General features: G+C 46.3%; 1 protein-coding gene across 1 annotated transcript in view; it reads left to right on the forward strand.

Annotated features, from left to right (window-relative positions):
- The window catches only part of LOC149347517 (17-beta-hydroxysteroid dehydrogenase type 6-like), a 34543-nt gene that overhangs the window by 8516 nt on the left and 6435 nt on the right, over nt 1–19592 (forward strand). The window contains exon 2 of the mRNA XM_089587163.1: nt 19013–19225. Within this exon, the coding sequence (XP_089443289.1) occupies nt 19013–19225 (213 nt within the window). The remainder of the gene's footprint in view (nt 1–19012; nt 19226–19592) is intronic.

The following is a 19592-nucleotide window of genomic DNA, read 5'->3' on the forward strand; positions in this document are numbered from 1 at the left end:
GTCCACAATGCACCATTCCGGAGGGGGGGGGGGGGGGGTAAATGTGGAGAATGTAAAGGCTTCACTCGGGCTGGAAGCCTCAACAGGGGAGAGGGAGATCACAATATACACCATGCACGTGCATGCCACGCAGGGCATTGCGGAGTTTAAATGTATTTTATTTCTCTTTTCGTCTACAGACCATGTTTGAACAAAGCAACTGATTCGACACTATATCAGCATCCGGTTTCTAACAAACCCAGCCCAACATGCTCTATCTTGCTTCTGTCAACGTTATAACCTGCCACCTTTAGTTTTATATGCCATGGATGCAACCATCCTTTCAGAATGACTGAATCCTAGCCCTACAGAAAAGTGTAATGGTATGGTGTGCAGGCTGTTTCAGCTAAGTTGCGCCGAATTTTAGTAAACAATAGCGTGCTTTCATTCGACTTGACCAAGTCAGCATATTGCATAAATGTGCATGTTTTTTTTAGTAAACAAGGGAGAATTATCTAACGTTTTGTCATCAACCTTGGTGCAATATTTTCAAAGGAAAAGTTACACACCGCATTGGGAAATGCTCCTTTTAATTGTTTTCTTGTTTTCTAAAACTTACAGATTCTGTGCTAAATTTAACGACCTAATGTTGCTAACCTTTGTTAATCAGCAAAGAGGCTTTACTCAAAGGATACGCTCAAGTCATTCAAGCCTACACATTCCTGCAGTAGTGAAACGCACAGAACATCACTTTGCTTACACATCACTCCATGTTGGAGGTGCCGGAAAAAATTTATACGCGTTTTACAGCATTGAGGTATAGACTGCCAGTCTTAGTTTGCGCGTGTGTGTGTGTCTGTGAGTCTTTGTTCCTTCTGTGCCTACCTTTTTTCTTCATTTACGTTTAAGGAATTGATTAAAGAATTAATTTAACCAAGTCTATAGACAGCTCTCGCCATAAACAACATGGGACACTTCCTATATTAAATGGTTATTGAAAAAAAAAACAGTTTTTGCGATTATTTTACATTCTTAGGAAATTGGAGCTGAACGGCAAAACTAAGGAATCTTTTACGTATTGCTTGCTCTGTAAATGGGACAGTCAAAGTCAGATAGTGTGCTTGGATCTAGTTTTTAAAGATCCACATGTACATTGTAAAAACAAAGAGCAGAAAGTGTTGACGACAGTTTGGCGCTATGCGCATCCATAGACAGAAGAAAACACTGCTCTTTCGTCCTTCATGTATGGCCGCTAATCGCGGTCGTAAAGCTGTATAACTGCCGTAGAAATAACAAAGACCTTGACATCGACGTACGAAGGGTCCCACAATGACGTAGCCTTGCGACGTGCGCTCGTATATATCTGCGTCATTATCTTATACTACGTGTTGCTAAATCAGGAAAAAGAGCTCGGCGGAGCTTAAGATGTCTGCTACACTGCATTTCCATGGATTCCAGGGTTGCGTACGGTCTACAATATTCGTGCTTATGGGTGCTTAACTTGACTGCCGGGGTTCCCTTGTGAAGAAAGAGAAAAGGAAAAAAATCCCTGCGTCTAGCCGACATCCGGGAATCCCCGCTGTTGTGTTTCGTAGGAGAAAGTTGGCCAGAAGCAGGTGTGAGAAAGGTGTGTCGTAGGTTTAAGCGAAGTGTTGGTAAACTATAACGGTGTACCCAGAAGGCCGGAAATCAATAGGCGGAGCGGAAAATCTTCGCTCGTGGAAAACACCTCTTCACTGCGAAGGGCCCGCAGAAAGGAAGAAAGAAAGAAAGAAAGAACGAAAGAAAGAAGGAAAGAAAGAAAGAAGGAACGAAAGAAAGGAAGAAAGGAAAAAGAAAGGAAGAAAGAAGGAAAGGAAGAAAGAAAGAAAGGAAGAAAGAAAGGAAAAAGAAAAGAAGAAAGAAGGAACGAAAGATAGGAAGAAAGAAAGAAAGAAAGAAAGAAAGAAAGAAGAAACGAAAGAAAGGAAGAAAGAAAGGAAAAACAAAGGAAGAAAGAAGGAAAGAACGAGAAAAAGAGAGAAATAAAGAAAGAGAGAATGAAAGAAAGAAACAGAGAATGAAAGAAAGAAAGAAGGAAAGAAAGCAAGAAAGAAAAAAGAAAGAAAGAAATAAGGAAAGAAAGAAAGAAATAACGAAAGAAAGAAAGAAAGGAAGAAAGAAAGAAACAAAGAAACAAAGAAACAAAGAAAGGAACAAAGAAAGAAAGAAAGAAAGAAAGAAAGAAAGAAAGAAAGAAAGAAAGAAAGAAAGAAAGAAAGAAAGAAAGAAAGAAAGAAAGAAAGAAAGAAAGAAAGAAAGAAAGAAAGAAAGAAAGAAAGAAAGAAAGCTATCTGTTGTGGGTAATGAAGACAGCCAAAAGTGACTGAAACCGAGGACAGCATACAGGGATGTTTGTTTTTTAATTCGTGAAGTTTCTCAAATGAGGAATACTGGCGTGTTAAATTTAACAAGACCGGTTAAAAATTTTAGAAAGCTTTTTTTTACCAATGGAGGCCATGGAGATATAATTTTTGTTCAACAAATATCAATGCACTGCAATAGACAAATTTAAATCCTCGGATGTTCTAGTTTGCTCAGGCTTTTTACTCATGGAAGCGTGCTGGGACCCCTACAGCTTCTTGTTTACGTTTTTAACGCCTTCCTAGTTATCCTCAACAGTCTTTTTGTAGACGATTGCGTGTTATATAACATGTGAACATGCGTTAGCATATTAAATATTAAAGGAGGCCTCGATAAGTTACTTTGTGGCGTTGTGAATGGGTTATGGAACTGTGAACGGCTGATGGATATTAATTCTTCTCAGAGCATGTTCAATGACTTTTCGACGTTTAAAGTGCCTGTTGCATAAAGCCATACGCTAGCCGGTCAGTGCCCGTAGACAGTGTCTCAATATAAGCTGTTCTACTTTATCCTAGGATGTCCATACCGACAACGTATTGTCGTCGGCTAGTTGTACATTAGGTCTTCTCCATTGGCCTTTGTGTTCTTCTAGTACCAACATTAAAATCACTACCTACAAAACAGTCGTTAGGTCTAAACTAGTACATACCTCTAATCTGGTGCCCCCTTTCTCAAGCTCTGGCTAACCGCCTGGATTTCCTGCAGATTAAAGCTGCCCGTTACAGTCTAGCATGATTGCAATCGAACGTCTAGTGTGTTTGGCATCAGCCGAACCTTAGACCTTTCTTAGCTTGCGCCGGACGTCAGTTGTGGTCGTACCAACTACGGAACGAAATCAATACACTATCAAATCATGTTGTTGTGTAATGCTCATCCATATGCAATAGATGCTGCTAAAAATAGTTTCACGCCTACACTCTTAAAAACAAGTTAGTAAGAAGGTATTAAGTGCCGCAGTTACTAAGTGTGACTTCGTTTTACTACTTTTTATCATCTCTTTACTACCCTCTTCAAGGTATAGTTAGTAAAAGTAGCCCTTGCTACCTTTTTGCTAACAATAGTCGCTAGTTATTACCTAGTTAGTAACCGCTCCTTTAACCATAAAATAAAGTGAAATAATATAACTGACACAGACTGTCATGCCAATAAAATGGTATTTGTAATTAAACATTTCTGCAGGGGCATATGGTTAGGTAGACTAAGCTGTTTCTACACTCTCAACTTCATAATAACGCTGGTATCATAGCTCAACCGGTAAGAGCCACTAGCCCGTAAACGAGAGTCTCATTTACGGGGTATATAAGACTGAGAAAGATATAAGACTGAAAAACTATAGTTTCAAACGCATCTGTTTGTCTTTTCTGTGTGTGTAACGCTATTTCCTGTTCTGTTTAATATGCTGATATGTTTATGGTTAGAAGAATAAGTCTCTGCTGTGTTGCACTCTATTGCATTCTGTACACAACTTTCTGTACAATTCAGTGTACAGCATTTCTGTTAATTGTATTTATTTACCACAGCCGATCAATGACCTGTCACTGTTGTGCAAAATATGCTGAAATTTTGCGTATGCCTTACATAGACGTCATTACCACTCCTGCTGCTGTACCCACGCGAGGTCAAGACCCAGTCAGGAGGTAGAGCGCCTCATTTTGTGTTGCCTAGTGGGCAATACCTGTATGTTGCCCGAGTGAGCAAAAAATCCGCTTACGCTGCATAACGGACAGAAACGAATGAGTTCCAATAAGAATGCCACACCCTGTATATACTACATGTAAGCAGCATAAAATACCTCCTAATTATCAAATGCAAGATAACGACAAAGAGAACCACAAATGAAGATACACGTCTATAGGCAAACTTCTGGTGTGCCACCGGGATCGCAAATGCGCGAACAGCCTGTGTTAGTTAACCAGTAGATGCAAGCAGCAAACTAGCCGGTACGAAATGCCTCGTTAAGTAACGCTCTCCATTGTCACAAATAAAATGCGGGAACGCGATCTCATTTCATATTTTGAGCTGCCCTCTCAATACGAACAAAACAATTATTCATCTTAGACTAGCCACCCCTCATGAAGACCAGGACCATCGACCCAAGGCCTTTAAGGAGGAAGTGTCTCCCCAAACCATACATTTTACATAGAAAAAGCATGCTTAGCCTCATTTCACCAAAAGTTCAAGACATGTAAGGTTCAAATGAGACCCCCTCCTCAAACGCCCTCTCGAATAGTGGCCCCTAAATATGCCGCCTTCCTGGAATCAATCAACGTGATGTTCAAATTGCCTATAGCGCTACGTCATCTTGCTCGTAATGTCCTAAGAGTGGTGTTGGCCACGTAATTAGGTTTTTTTTTTTCGCTCGAACTTCAACGCTCATGGATATAAAGCGCGCCGTATTGTTAAGAGTGCTGCAGGTTAACTTGGACAATCCACAGAGTTTTTAAACGCCGCAGAAATTTTCAACAGCACGATGAACATTTGGTTGCAGTGACGCAACAGGCCAAAGAGCGCCGTGGAAAACGTATCTTTCGTCTGCTTTATGCTTTGTTAAGTATACATTTCCTTCCAAGCATTCTGCCCCAGTGAAGCCGAACTCAAGGCAAGCAGGAAGTCTGCACGTATTAGAAGCCCGGCGGGCCCTGTGTATTTAAACCTGTACCTTCCACATACTCAAGCTCAGAACATTAGGCCAACGGCCGGATGCTGCTGATGAACGAAGTGGTAGATACACCTCAAAAGATACTCTCCAGCCAACGGTGTCCATCGATTTTCATGACCGCGCATTTAATCCCATTAAGCCGTCATGGTTAATCCTGTTAATCCAGTTTCAGTTGCCACCCCTGTGATTTCACGCTAGCAGGTATAAAGAGATTTCACACTTGCAGGTATACAGGTATTGCGCTAGCAGGTATAAATGAATTTTCACACTAGCAGGTATAAAGCGATTTTACACTAGCTGGCACAAAGTGATTTAACACTAGCTGGTATAAAGGTATTTTACCCTAGCAGGTAGAAAGAGATTGCACACTAGCAGGTATAAAGGGATTTTCACACCAGCAGGTATAAGGTAATTTACACTAGCAGGTATATGGTATTTTGCACTAGGAAGTACAAAGGGATTTAACACTAGCAAGTATAAAGGTTTGGTTTATTAGGGTTTAACGTCCCAAAGCAACTCAGGCTATGAGGGACGCCGTAGTGAAGGGCTCCGGAAATTTCGACCACCTGGGGTTCTTTAACGTGCACTGACATCGCACAGCACACGGGCTTCGCCTTCATCGAAACTCAGCCGCCGCGGCAGGGATCGAACCTGCGTCTTTCGGGCCAGCAGCTGAGCGCTGTAACCACTCAGCCACCGCGGCGGGGCAGGTATAAAGGGATTTAACTCTATATTCGGATACAACTTAAGAACACAGGGGTTTTTCCCCGTCAAAAGACCCCCCTCCCCAGCCAATGGCGTCGGCTGATTCTCATGACCCTCCTAGTGTGACAAAGCAGGGAGTGGTAGATAAAAGGTGGTAGTCCCCTCCCTCCATAGTCTGGGATAGACCCCTCTCTCCATTGTGGCGCCGCTCCCTGCGTTGTCAGGCTAGCAGGCCCACAAGAATCAGCCGACGCCACTGGCTGGAAGGGAGTCCTTTGACGGGAAAAAGTCTTTACGTTCTTGAGTAACATTCGACTATAGGCAACGGGCGAACCTAACTCCTGCGCCGACGGAGGCGCCTCTCGCGGCGAGCAGCGCACCGGAGACAGGATACGCTCGCCGTCGCACACATTGGCAGTCAGCTCCGCATGCAATCTGATCGCTGCGGCTGGTCTGCGTACTCTTTTTGCGAAGAATGCCCGGGTCAAATACGAATGATTCTCCTGCTGTTGTCAATCTGAAATAACAATGAGAGATGCGAGCCAGAAAAATACAAGCGATGAACAGACGTAGCTTACCTCGATCTCCACGCTCTTCGGCGGCGCGTTGATTATACCTGTGCTACACGGGTACTTTCGAATGACATCTGAGTCGAATGGCAGTCGAGACTTGGAATGGCATTCGAACTCGAGGGACTCCCGCGGTGCTACACGGCACTTTCCAAACGCATTCGAAATTCTCAGCTCGTTTTCAGTGTACAACGACGACTACGGTCACGCTAGTCCGACAACGGCACTATCACGGTGAACAGCAGCATATGATTATAGTGAACTATCTAGTTCATTATAATATTATTGTAGTGGCACAAGTTTTTTGGCTAAACGACACCGACGAGTCCGATCAGCGGACGGTCAGCTTTCATGCCCTCGGGAGTTCGGCGGCTGAGCGAAAACGCGCTGATGAGGTGACGGTGCGAATACGTGCGCGCTTATACATTATGCGGATTGGAAATAAGCGAAACGAGCGCCTATATTTCACATGTGCACACATGGACACTCACTAGCGATAACCACTTGCCAAATTAATTTCAGTCGACGACGACTCCGTTCCCTTCAGCGACGACTGGGCCTAGCGAGCCCGCAGGGTTGGATCGGTGATTGCGAAGAACGAATTCACAAGTTTTAGCGAATGCAAATGGTCAACGAGTGTAGTTTTGACAAGAGTGACATGAAATCAACTATTGCTTACATCGCAGGACGCGCATACGATGAACGGGAAGCGGTGGTGTGACTCGGGCTGCCGAGCAGTGCTTTACGGCCAGCAGCAGTCGTCGCTGTCGCTAGCTTGTGGGTATCAAGTTAAGCCATTTCAGTTAATGCGAACGGTCACCAAACATACTTCTGGATAAAGTAGTTTAAAATAAAGTGCGGGGCATGTTGGAGGAAGCCGGGAAAATTAGCGAGAAGCGCCGGTCCTACGCGATGTCAACAACCCGGCTGTCAAGTGTTTCTCAGGCGAGCGATCGTGTCGGCGCTTCCCACAGATTGTCGCACTGCGTAAACAGGCACGGGTACAACCGGTACAGAAGAGAAGAGATTATTTAATAGAACTAAAGCGCATATTTCGTTTTATGTCTTGCAAACCAGTACAAGCTGTTCATACGCAGCGATGTAAACATGTAGCAGCATGAGTACAGTCGTCCTCATCGGCGCACTCCTGGGGAAATTTCATGCACACGCGGTAAATGTTCGTTGGTGTACTATTATCTGCAAGCACTCACTTAGACGGAACATGAACTATTTGCTAAACAAACAGCAGAAAAAAGCGAGTAGCGGGTATCGAAATGAACAGCAACAGAGCCGAAAGCAGTCGCGCGGCTGTGGGCGGGGCGTAGCGACGGCGTCAGCGACGGCTACTCGCCGCTTCGGGCTGTGTTCGCGTTTCGAAGGCATTCCGAGATCTGGAATGTCTCCGCGGAGCTTGCCCTTTTTCAAGTTCGCTCCTCGGAAGAAGGAATTCAAATCGTCCAAATCGCGAAATGCCGCTGATAAAACTATCGGCACGCTTTCCACCGCCATTCTACCAGCCTCGCGCAAGGCTGCCATGCCGTCTGCTACGGCGGAGCAATCCTGCGATATGTTCCCCGCCTGCCCGCTAGATGGCGCTGGTTGTTCAGCGATCGTGGCGGCTCCTGACGACTGCCCGTTGCCTTACTGGAATATTTGTCGTCGTTTGGCACCCGCACTCAAAAGTAGATATAAACCGTATTGAAAAAAATGCAAAAGAAAGCACTACGATTTATTTACAACGCATAAGGAAGAACGTTTTCATCCCTAATCTACTGAGACAGCAGATATCAAAGCATTAAGACAGTAGATATCAAACAATGCGCCAGAATGTGTGAATGCGTCCCAATAGAGTGCAGTGGGGTCGCGAGGTGACACGGGCGTGCCTCGAATTCCTTTTTAATGAGCAAGTTTTCTTCTCTCTTCTCTTCTTTTTCTTCGCTCATTCCACCCCTGCGTTTCCTAGCGTAATATCTGTAACAACTGACTTTAGTAGAGGCGATTCCCCCAAACTTGAATTACACGTTTCTGTGTATGGCTTCTCTGAGTTCATCAGCTGGCTTCTGGGCGGAAGTATCTTTAGCTTGGTGTCAGAAATGGTACAACAGGTGTGTCTCTCACTGGCGCAATATGGTGGTATGCCCAGCATGGCGTGCGTTTACCTGCGCTTTCGTCCGCATACTTACTTGGTGTCGGGTCTCCGGCGATCATGAAGGTCGGGGCCCCGTGTTGCGGCCTTCCATTGCACTGCGGTTGGCAATTTTTGGTAGTGGGGCTTGGCGCCAGCCCCTGCCATGCTGAAATCTAAAAAGAGATTTAATTGCGGTTGATGTGCTCTAGTGAGCAGATACACACATAGCATGCGTGCTCACTACAGGGTGATGATTGTGGTGATAAAAATATTTTAATGAAATAGTTTACGAGGTTGTAACTACAGGCTGACTGTCATGAATTTTTCGTTGCTTTGTTTGTTTATGGGGTTCAACGTCCCAAAGCGACTAAGGCTAAGAGAGACGCCGTAGTGGAGGGCTCCGGAAATTTCGACCACCTGGGGTTCTTTAACGTGCACTGACATCGCACAGTACACGGGCCTCGAATTTCTCCTCCAAAGAAATTCAGCCGCCGCGGCCGGGATCGAACCCGCGTATTTCGGGCCAGCAGCCGAGCACCATAGCCACTGAGCCACCGCGGCGGCATTTCATACAGCTCACATTGCTGTACACATGACCCAGCTAGTGTGACAAAGCACAGAGAGCTAGATGAAAGGGCATAATCCCTTCCCTCTGTGGTTGGGCATGGACTCTCCATTGTGGCGCCGCTCAAGCCAGCAGGTTCATGAGAATTTGTAGGCGCCTCGTGCTTTCTTGAACAGCGTTCACACTGGAGGGCCTCCTATAAGAGACGTCTGCAGCTTTGTTCACGAGTTGTATCCGACTACATTGCCGAAATTCTTCTATAGGTTTTTTTTTTTTTTTTCACATTTAGCTTCCATCACTGCGGGATCGAATCCGCGACCAAGTGCTTCAGCAGCCGAACGCTGCAGCCACTGAGCAACCACGGCGGGTAATAAACTAATAACAGAGCGAAAGAAAACGACTTGAGCGACGACTCTAGATGCCTAAATCAATACTCTGTGCTCGAAACGCGCGGGTGAACAGCGATCAGAACTGTTGTGACTCTTTGATGGCTCCCGCTATAAAGCGTCCTCGTAGATGCGCATTTCGATTCTGCGAAGCCACTACGCAAAGCAGCTTCTGAGCGCAGAATAATAACCTGCCATCACGAGGAGGGAAGATATTTAAATTATCTTTCGATCGTCGGCGCCGATTGAGTGTCTCGATCGCTTCTCTTTCTGCGGAGCAGGTTTTCATTTTAACGACGCACTTCCGTCTGCTTTGTGTGTTCCCCTGACCGCCGCCGCGGTGGCCGGTTACAGCCACCCACGGCTCGAATTATTATTCCGGGAAAAATGAAAAATAAAAGTAAAGGAGAAATCCCACACTCGCCGCCGCCATTGTTATCTTCCATAGGCGACGGCCAAGGTTACTCCGCGACCACCGTCTCGACGTCCCCCTCCTTTCCTTCTCAACCCGGTATTTTTTGTTTGTTTGATATTTCCTGACCTCGTTTATTGGCTCGTTTTTGCATGCGCTCGCTACGTCAGTTATGCTTGTTTTTTTTTGTTTGTTTGTTTTTAAAGCGACAGAGTTAAAGGCGCAGGTGTCCAGGAAATCCGATGTCGGCGTTGTGAGCGAAAAATTACGAGTATGTGCCCAGAGAGCAACCCAGGAGATAGGTGGGCCACGTAGGTCACGTGACCTTGTGGCGTCATCACAACCTGCCCACCGGATAGTGAGCAAACTGCCCACCGTGGCAGGTGGCAGTTAAATCAATAGTCGGTCGCTCGGGAAGAGCAGCCTGTGCCGCGCACAAGGCCCACCGCTGGGAGCACCTGCCATCGCAGTGCAGTGGCGCATTGCTTATAGCCGCTGCACCACTGCGCCACGGAGGAGTATGAGGACTCCCAGGGATCTAGGAATGTAAAGTAGAGAATTACCTTCTGCATATGTGAGAATTACGCTATCGCGTCATACCCTTAAGGCGGAACTTAAATATCCCCTCAAAATTTTTTTGCCTTCGTTCGACATGTAAGGAAACCACCTAATGTAACAAGGTTTCTTGTGCTTGTTGCAAGTTGCAAGTTTGCGCTCGTGTGTGTGTACGTGTTTCTCCCTCCGTCTTGCGTCATTCTGCGCAAAGGTTTCTTGAATATGACGCTACACCAACTGGCCCAACTTTCTGCTCTACCAAGGTTTCTGTGTCATTCATGATTGGCTTCTTGATTTTAGCTTTTACGATGCCGTCTATATAGTTGTATACTCTTATGTTCACGGTTCCCTTATATAGCTCCTTTCTTTTTTCTATTTCTTTCTCTTCCTTCATATTACAACCTGCGAGGAAACCACATGGACAGTCAAGACGCCTGCGTCATCGCATACTTGATAGACAGCAGGTTCTTTTTGTTGTTGTTCTATTCGCTTCCGTCCAGCGCTGTATCCTTGTGGTCGTCAAATGACGCACAACAATTGGCAAGTCTTCCCCGCCGTCGGCGCCCTCAAGTGAGGTAGCACGCGTGACCCACTCAAGGACAAAAAAGGCTGGGTGCCTCTCATGAAGCGTTGTTTAGTCACGCGAATAAAGGATTTACCACGGCTGACTTTCACTTCCCGTGAAACAGCTTCGCGCCGCAATAAAATAAAAAAAAGAAACAAAACCTGGCCTACTGACCTAAAGGCATGGTTTAGTTTCCTTCTATGTCTTAGTGCTTCCGTAAAAGCTGTCACTCACAGACGTGCGTTCATTGCTCATAGTCTCCGGGTTTTTCTTTTTTTATTGCAACACTTGCCTCTCGACCATATGTTATCTTTGATGACTAACGGCGACAGTGTTTATCTTTTTTTTAAACACGTGACAGTGTCAACCCGTTTTACACTCACTGTTGATTAAATGCTTATTGCATCCACACCACTTCCCCTAACTTTGGTCGCATGTTTAGGGGAACCCCCAAAGGTGGAGTAGGTTTGTAATAAGGGAGTAATTACTCATTGACATCCACCCGAACGCAGCCATACGGTTACAAAGGAAAATTATACAGCTTTCTCAGAAACTTCGTAGTAAAATAAAAATTGAATAAGACTTCAGCTTTATCGTACAGGAGACACCGAAGAACCCGAAGTCCGGGCCTCTGTCTTCCGATTTTTTTTTTTTTTCATGAGCAAGCAACAATAGGGAGATGAGCGACTGGTTTGATTATACAGGGTGTTATTTTTTTAATCGCTTACATATTTTTAAAAAATGTGCTGAGAGTATAGCAAATGCAGCCTTCACGGAATGTATATTCGGCTCTTTGGACACAAGATAAGGACATAGCGGTCAAATTTATTTAATTAATTAGCCAAATTTCGGTAATTATCTTCTTAACTGTTCCCTTTACGCTGCATATTACAATCGCGAATATTGAAGACTTTATGTAGTGAGCCAAAGCTCATACAATTTGCAGCATGTGCCTAAGTGCAACAGATATTGAGATATTCGCGATTGAATTGTCAGCCTGTTCGGATCCGATTCGGGAACCGAACGCTGAGACTGCGCCGGATATTCCGCCCATGATACTGCGTAAAGACTGACGAAATGATGACGACAACCGACGGCACCAAGGCTAGCTGCGACTGCGGCAGGCAGGCGCTCGAGAAGAGCGCATGGTCACTGCCTCCGTGAGCAGCACGCGCTCTTTTATCGTCATTGGCATTGAACTTAGAGGCACGTTTCCTGCCGTCGGCGGCTTCGAAAAAGCAGCACGGTGATAACGCGCAAGATTTCCCTTTCCGCTCTGGCTCGGACAAGAAAGGACCGGTGGCTTAACGGCTTGTGATTTATTATTTTTCACCGGAATCTCCACTGGTCCGCTGCCGGCTTTAGATATAAGGCTGCTGCAATACTATACTTCGTCTCACAAGATGTTTGCAGCACTACGGAAGGTAGAGCTCTCTCGTCCAATCAGGGCTGCAGAAACGCAGAAAATAGTCCCTTGAATATTTGAGGAGTATATGACTATTAATCAAAACAATAAGCATTGCAACTAAAAACATGATTTGGACAGGTATATTTAAATGGTAGGGAGTGTTTCAATCACTGGTGAAATTAACAGACAAAGCCCGTACGGACACAGCTCTGCGGAGGCCTGCTGCGAGGTAGTGATGCGTCGTCACGTTCCAACATGGCGTCGGTCGAGTCTGTTGTGTCTCCTGTGTGCTCTACACCGACAGTGCGCTGTTTCCCCAAGCAGGCGAAGCAGGTGGCTTTAAATGTTCTTGAAGCGCTTCGCGTCGACTGCGGGGGCAGTTGGAGTACAAATGCGCTTATCAAGAGGACGGCAAAACTCACGCAGGTGAGCGAGCGAACGCTTTACAAGTGGACAACGGAGACGTTGAACGCGGGCCGAGTGTTGTTGAACGCGGGCCGTTTAACGTGCGTTGCCTCTCGCGCAGCACATGGGCTTGTTTTGCATTTCGCCACCATCGACACTCGGCTGGCTCGGCACGCTGGAGTAAATAAATTTATATGCACATGACACGATTACTGAAATTTACTGCGACGCGACAACAGAGGAACTGATGAGAACAGGTTGCGACAAAAAAAAAAAAAGTGGGGCTAGTCCCTTTGGAACGGGCGTCCGCCTGTACAAAAACAAACCAAAAAAAGAATAAAAAGACATCAAGCGCCACCTGCTATAGGTAGAAAGAAGCCACCTGGACATCAGGTGGATCGAACCACAGGCGCGTAGGAACACATTAATGTAGTGCGCGCCATCCTGATTGGACGAGAGAGCTGTACCTTTCGTAGTGCTGCAAACAGCTTGTGAGACGGAATATATACATATGAACTCTGAATGCGCGTTGGAATGGCAGGGCAGCTGCAACCGCGATACTCGTTGACCGAGAAGATGCAGATGGTTGTCGCCTGTGTAAAAACGAATAACAACGCTCGCCTCGCCTCAAGACTCTACGCCTCCGAGAATCCTGTGTCCTATATCGTTCGATTAAAGCCTCATGTGACACAAATAATCTGCAGCAAAATATGTACCGCATATAGCGCGGGTGCGAGAAGTGGAACATGGCTATGAATGCTGCAATATGTTACTATATTTCTTTTACGCGCAAGCGAACGCGAACAAATGATATAATTTGTTTCGAGGGCGTAAGGAGATGCCTTCTAGAAAGTTTCAGTCGCAGAAGCTGAGTGGAACGTAATTTAATAGGATTTTCTATGTTGTCCGTGAGCCGCTCAGAATTTTCACCTGCATCGAGTGACGTCAAGATGCACTTGCCCCATATATTGTGACGTCATCGAACCCAGTAGTTGTTCACAGGAACGACCAGCACTTACCAGCGATGCCGAGGTCATCAGGAATGTGACAGTCCAGGTTGGCCAATATTCCGACATTAGCCAACATTGCCCGGTCAACCGTGACGTCATGGTACATTTGGGCGCTGTTGCTGACCAGAAACGAAACTGCCTGTACATGATCGTTTGTAACCCATTATCAACGCTGCGCACTGGTGTTTTGAGCTCATTTGCATGATTGCTAGGCCCGCAGGTCTCTTTCAATGAAAAAAAAAAAGGGCATCCGAAAACTTTGTACCTGTGCCACTTTTATGTTGTTTCTTCAACACTGAACCACTACAGATGCAATTTTAAGCCATGCAAGAGGAATCTCGTATTTTGTCGTAAATACTCGCCATTATGGCTGCAAAACTCTTGCGTTCTCTTTCACGTTATGCTGACTAGTAGGATAGAGGAGGAACGAGAAGTTTGTTCTCGTCTAGATAGCAGATAAACAAGAGGGGATAAATAACAGGAAGAGATAAGACAGCAAACCTGGTGCACTGGAGTGAAGTTCGCGCACGTGTGCTGCAGATTAGATAAACCCCGATTATGGGCTTCCGTTTCCCTTCCAGGCAAACTGAATTATCTTGGTCAAAGCACAGAAAGCAAATGATATGTTGCGGCGACCAAGCATTACATCTCTGAAGCGACTGACAGTGCAGCCTTAGTCGATGACAACTTGACATCACTAAACAAAAAAAACGCCGACTCTGCGACTCGAATCAATTAGTGAACGAAAACAGGCACGAAATGTTTCCCGTTTTGCAAATTCAATTACTGGCTATGAGGCCTTCCTTTCCTCCGCAAAGTAGCCGACGCAGATATTGGAACTCCAATTGTGAACCTCCTACATAAAGGTTAATATTCAGTCACCCGAACAGCTGAATGGTTATCACCAGGACGTGCTTTTGTAAGCTTTAAATTGATGAATAAATAGTTGTTGAAACAGAGTTTGTAGTCACCATCGCAGTTGGATACAAATAAAAAAGCAGCAATTGGCAACAGCAGCTTATGCCACCCAGTGTGGTGTTACTTCGCTAACTAAACAGGGGAAGAAACGAAATCAAAGTCATAACTTAGCGCTTTATTACAAAAGACAGGCGGTCGTAGTGGCGATCGATCGTTATAGGCTAGCACAAAGTCTGTAGATTTAGAACCTACTGTAGCTCCGTCTTAGCCTTTGGAAAAAAATACATGCCAGCACTGCGACAGCTTTGGCTGAGCTTAGGGCGTTACTCAGCACAGCGCGAAACTTTTGCAGTTTGTCATATTACGGGATTTCCCGCAAAGACCCACCGGGCAATCTTCGTGTAGCATTTCCTGCTATCATCTTCATATCCTTTAAAGATAACATGGACGACATATTCTCCTAATTTAACGACAAACTTTTGTAGTTTGTCTTATTAAGGGATTTCCCACAAAGACTCACCAGGCAATCTTCTTCGTCTAGCATTTCCTGCTTTCTTCTTCATATTCTTTAAAGATAGCACGGACGACATATTCCCCCAATTAAGTGGCCATGAGTGCGGTATCCGCTGTAAATGTCCACGTATGCAGTGTGACCCCGGAAACCAGCGCCCACAACAAGACGGAGGAGGTATGAGGGGCAGCCATGTGATTCGCTCTGGTTTCTAGCATCATGCAAGTTCACCAATCCTTCAAAACTCTTTATAAACCGAAAGGAGTAACAAGAGAGTAGGCTGCCTCCTAACAACCCCTTTTATAAAAGGGAGTGCGTTAAAGGGGAGCTTACTGCCTTTTGTTCCTTTACTCCTTTACGTTTAGAGTATGCCTTTTATAAAACGGAGTGCACTAGAGGACAGCTTACTCTGTGTTGATTCCTTTCTTAGACAACTTACTCCTTTTTACTCCAATAAAAGGCGTATTACTGTTTAGAATGCAGCTCTCTAAATCATCTACATGCATGTATAAAGAGTGTGCGTACAGTCTTTGTCAAAAGTAACCAGGCTGCATGGTTTGCTTCTAGCTTGTATAGACCAGAATTTTGAGCCTCTCCCGGGCGCGGCCATTTTGCACCGACTGGCGCGCCGCGGTGCGGGCGTTTCTTTGGGGACTGCGGGGCTGCGGCAGTTCCGCGGCCGCGCCTGCATATAGCCGCGCTTCGGGCGCTAAAAAAAACATTGTCGAGCATACTTCCGCTGCGTGACTGTGTTGCAGGAAGTATTTACGTTATCAGAGCGATAACATTGACAAGTTTTAATGACATTTAGTTTGACATTCAGGCTAATTGTGCCGGCGCTTAGAACGCGCTCGTGCTTATATCGAATTCCGTCTTGGTGCTCCACCGCAAAGAAACTATTCGTTCAATATCAAGCATTAGGTGTGCGGCTAGCATGCAGTTCCAATTCCCATGCACTCTTATTCCTTCCTGCCGGCCGGCCATAAAGCACCCCCCTTCCACAAACAGGGCTTTCTTGTCGCCGCGCCAGTTTATCAACAAATTACCGCTGTGAGCTCAACTGAGTCGCAGCGCAAACAGAAAACAAATCTTGTCATGGTTTATGCACCTGGTGCATAAAAACGTACTTTCGTTTAATTTATCAAAAGCTTCAATAGATATGAGCAGCTAATCCAGCTTTCACTAATTTTGAGGCCCGAAGTCGCGTTATTTTATTCAGGAGCTCTCGCCGCGTGTGAGAGCGGGCGTAGCCGTTTGGCTAAGTGTGCAAAATGTAAGGAAATTGCGCATATTTTCCTAAGAATAAGGTAGATACCGCACCGCTGCGTTGGTTCAGTGGTTACGGCTCTCGGCTCTGGCCCAAAAGACGCGGGTTCGATCCCGGCCGCGGCGGCCGAATTTCGATGGAAGCGAAATTCTAGAGGCCTGTGTACTGTGCGACGTCAGTGCACGTTAAAAAACCCCAGGTGGTCGAAATTTCCGGAGCCCTTCAATACGGCGTACTTCATAGCCTGAGTCGCTTCGGGACGTAAAACCTTAATAAACCAAACCAAACTAAGGTAGATACCAACAGCAGAAAGATACTATAGATAAACCTTTACCCCCCAGATACCTCTCACATGCGTGCGGAAAAAGCAGCTGAAATCGGTAGCGGTCGTGCTTAAAATCCTGTGCATGAAATGTGTTTAATGGGAGCAAGAGCAAGCTCAGCGCAAGGGTGCCGAACACGTACTGGTGATCGAAAACACGCGCTCCGTCGGGACAACCTTCAGTCTGCAGCTCGCCTATCCAGTTACTACTCCACTGAGTCAAATCAATAGATCTACAGTCTGATGCATAAAATTATCATAGATGATATCGCACGTAAAAGGCGACAACAAACGACACGACAGCGCAGAAATCTGTTTAGAAGTGCCGGTTTCCAGTCCGTACACTACCTGGTCGACTACCCTCGGATGTCAGGTTTACGAGTAACTGCGCGCAAGATAACCGCTGTACTGTCTGGAAGAAGGAAAATGTGAGTAGTGACGCACAGCCCACACCCTGATACTTTAGCTGATGGAGCACAACAACGGCAGAAGCGAACACGTAAACATGCGTTCTACGCGCGGCGCCGGCGCGACCCGCAGTCCCTCGGGCCGCGCGCGCCGACAGATGGCGACTGGTGTCGAGAGTAGGAGCGCGCCCGCAGCCTGCGTGCGAGGGTAAAAAAATCTGGTCTATAGTGGAGTCATTGCGGCTTTCCTAAAGATCAAAAGATGTTGGAAGGTAAGAAGACCCCCAGTGCTTACCTTTGACGACCATTTCAGCTTCAGGGAAGCTGTAAGGGCTCTACTGCACGAGCTAGAAGCAAGCCATGCACCCTGGTTACTTTTGACAAAGACTGTACATAGGCGTGCGTGTTATTTATGGCAGGTGAGGTCCGTGCAGTGAAGATGAGGAAGGAATTGGGTCCTGACAAATCAAGTGAACGATCTTTACAATGCAATTGTGTAATAAAAATAAAATTCAAAATTTATTTTCTCGCTGCGATCGTTACTTCTCCCTAGAAGAAAGAAAAAAAAATCAGTTTCTTTTTTCTTTCCCCGACGTATACCCGGAGCGGTAATTGCTTCCGACAGCTCATCGAGGTCGGCCTATGCCGCAGCACCTCAGGCTGCAGGTTGGGGGCTTCGGGAGAGCACCGGGGCTTCCGCGTTCCTGCCGACGTGCTTCCCATCACAGCGCGGGGCTGTTTTTGAGCTTGGGTCGCCCGCAAAACCGCACTGACGGCAGGAAAATACGCTGGGGGCGTCGCGGCATTCCATCGCCGGGAAATCACGGTGGCTCGTCGTCCTTTCCGCCCTCCCTGTAAGCAAGCCAGCAGTGTTTTCTAATGGTTTGTCTTTTCAGGACTCATTGCCTTTTCCATCACCACTGCTCTCCAACATGATCATGAACTTAAATCATCGTTGCGTAACGTGCCAGCTTTCCATGGCGGCGCTTCAAATATACAATACACATTACGCTTTAAAAATTGTGCGAATATAAGACGTATAAAGGCGCAACTATAGAATCTGACATTCTTTCATCATGATCGCACCCCAGGTGGGTCAACTCCAAAGTGCTGTCATGCATTCACCTAGACGGGGTGTTCCATTTGTATTTCGTGCACGTTAAGACCTGGTACTGCGTGCTCTCCGCGCGACTAATGACATGTAACATTCAATTTGTATTTCAATTATTTGAATTAAATGACGTTAAGTAGATAATCTGCACACTTCGGTCATTGCGCATTACAGTGTCTCATATGCCGCCTCAGCATAAAGGTATCACTGCTGGCACGCGCAATGAGTACGCCTAGCTAAAAAAAAAATCTGAGGGAACTTTACCTCTAAAGTGCTGCCTTTCCTGGCGCTTTGTTTGGCATTGACTGCGAGACTGTTTGTTGTTGTACAAGTGCTTTATTTGACTACACACTTTGACTACGCATTACAACTACACACTTTGACTGCCAACTTTGCTTCTTTAGCACGAATCTCTCTCTGCTTCGATGAGTTCGGTTGTATCCATGGCTCTGTTCGCAGTAATGAGGTATGTAATGTGGTCACTCACGGACACCTTACGCCCCCTGTCGGAGCAGACGACAACTATTTTAATAGTTGTCGTCTGCTCCAAAATGGAGCATCAGGCATCCGTGGGTGACCTCATTACTTCGAATCCGCGCACTCTGACGTCATAACCATTTCGACCAACCGAAAAGCGTGACACCTCTGCTGACGACCTTCTGTCGGCAACGAAGAGGCATCATTAAAGGCTTTCGCCTTAAAACTTCGCCATTCTTCCCCGACGCAGGCTGCGACTCTGGCTTCGGTCACGAGCTGGCCAAGCGGCTGGACGAGGACGGCTACCAGGTGTTGGCCGGTTGCCTGAACCCGACATCAGAGGGCGCCACGATGCTCAGGGACTTCTGCTCGCCCTCGCTGCGAGTCCTGCACCTGGACGTGACCCGGGAGGAGCACTTCCGGCGCGCCTCCAAGACGCTCGCCGCGGAACTGGGCCCCAGAGGTCAGTGCTGTCGCTGCTGCACGCTCGACGACGACGCGTTGCATATCTTCTTGGTTATGTAGTGCCAAGCGAAAGCGTTCATCATTTAACTCAGATTCAGGTTGGATCCCGGTCCCGGAACAGGTACCGAAAAAAAAAAACGACTCGATGCTTTATTAGGCGTAGTGGTAAAGACGGTAGTTGACGGTTTATGCTGCCATCAGGTGCAGGTCAGTGAAAGAACACCATCCTCTAGCCCCGAATAGAAGAATGAACTACGGTGATCAGGGGTGATCTGTGCTGTAAAAGGCGATATGAGTACGCATTCAAACACTGAGGCATTCAGAGTGTGGTGATAGGAATTGGAGAACTCAGGGTATATTCCAGT

Source organism: Amblyomma mixtum, chromosome 4 (genome assembly GCF_055824585.1).
Source record: "Amblyomma mixtum isolate Tamu chromosome 4, ASM5582458v1, whole genome shotgun sequence".
Lineage (NCBI taxonomy): Eukaryota > Metazoa > Arthropoda > Arachnida > Ixodida > Ixodidae > Amblyomma > Amblyomma mixtum.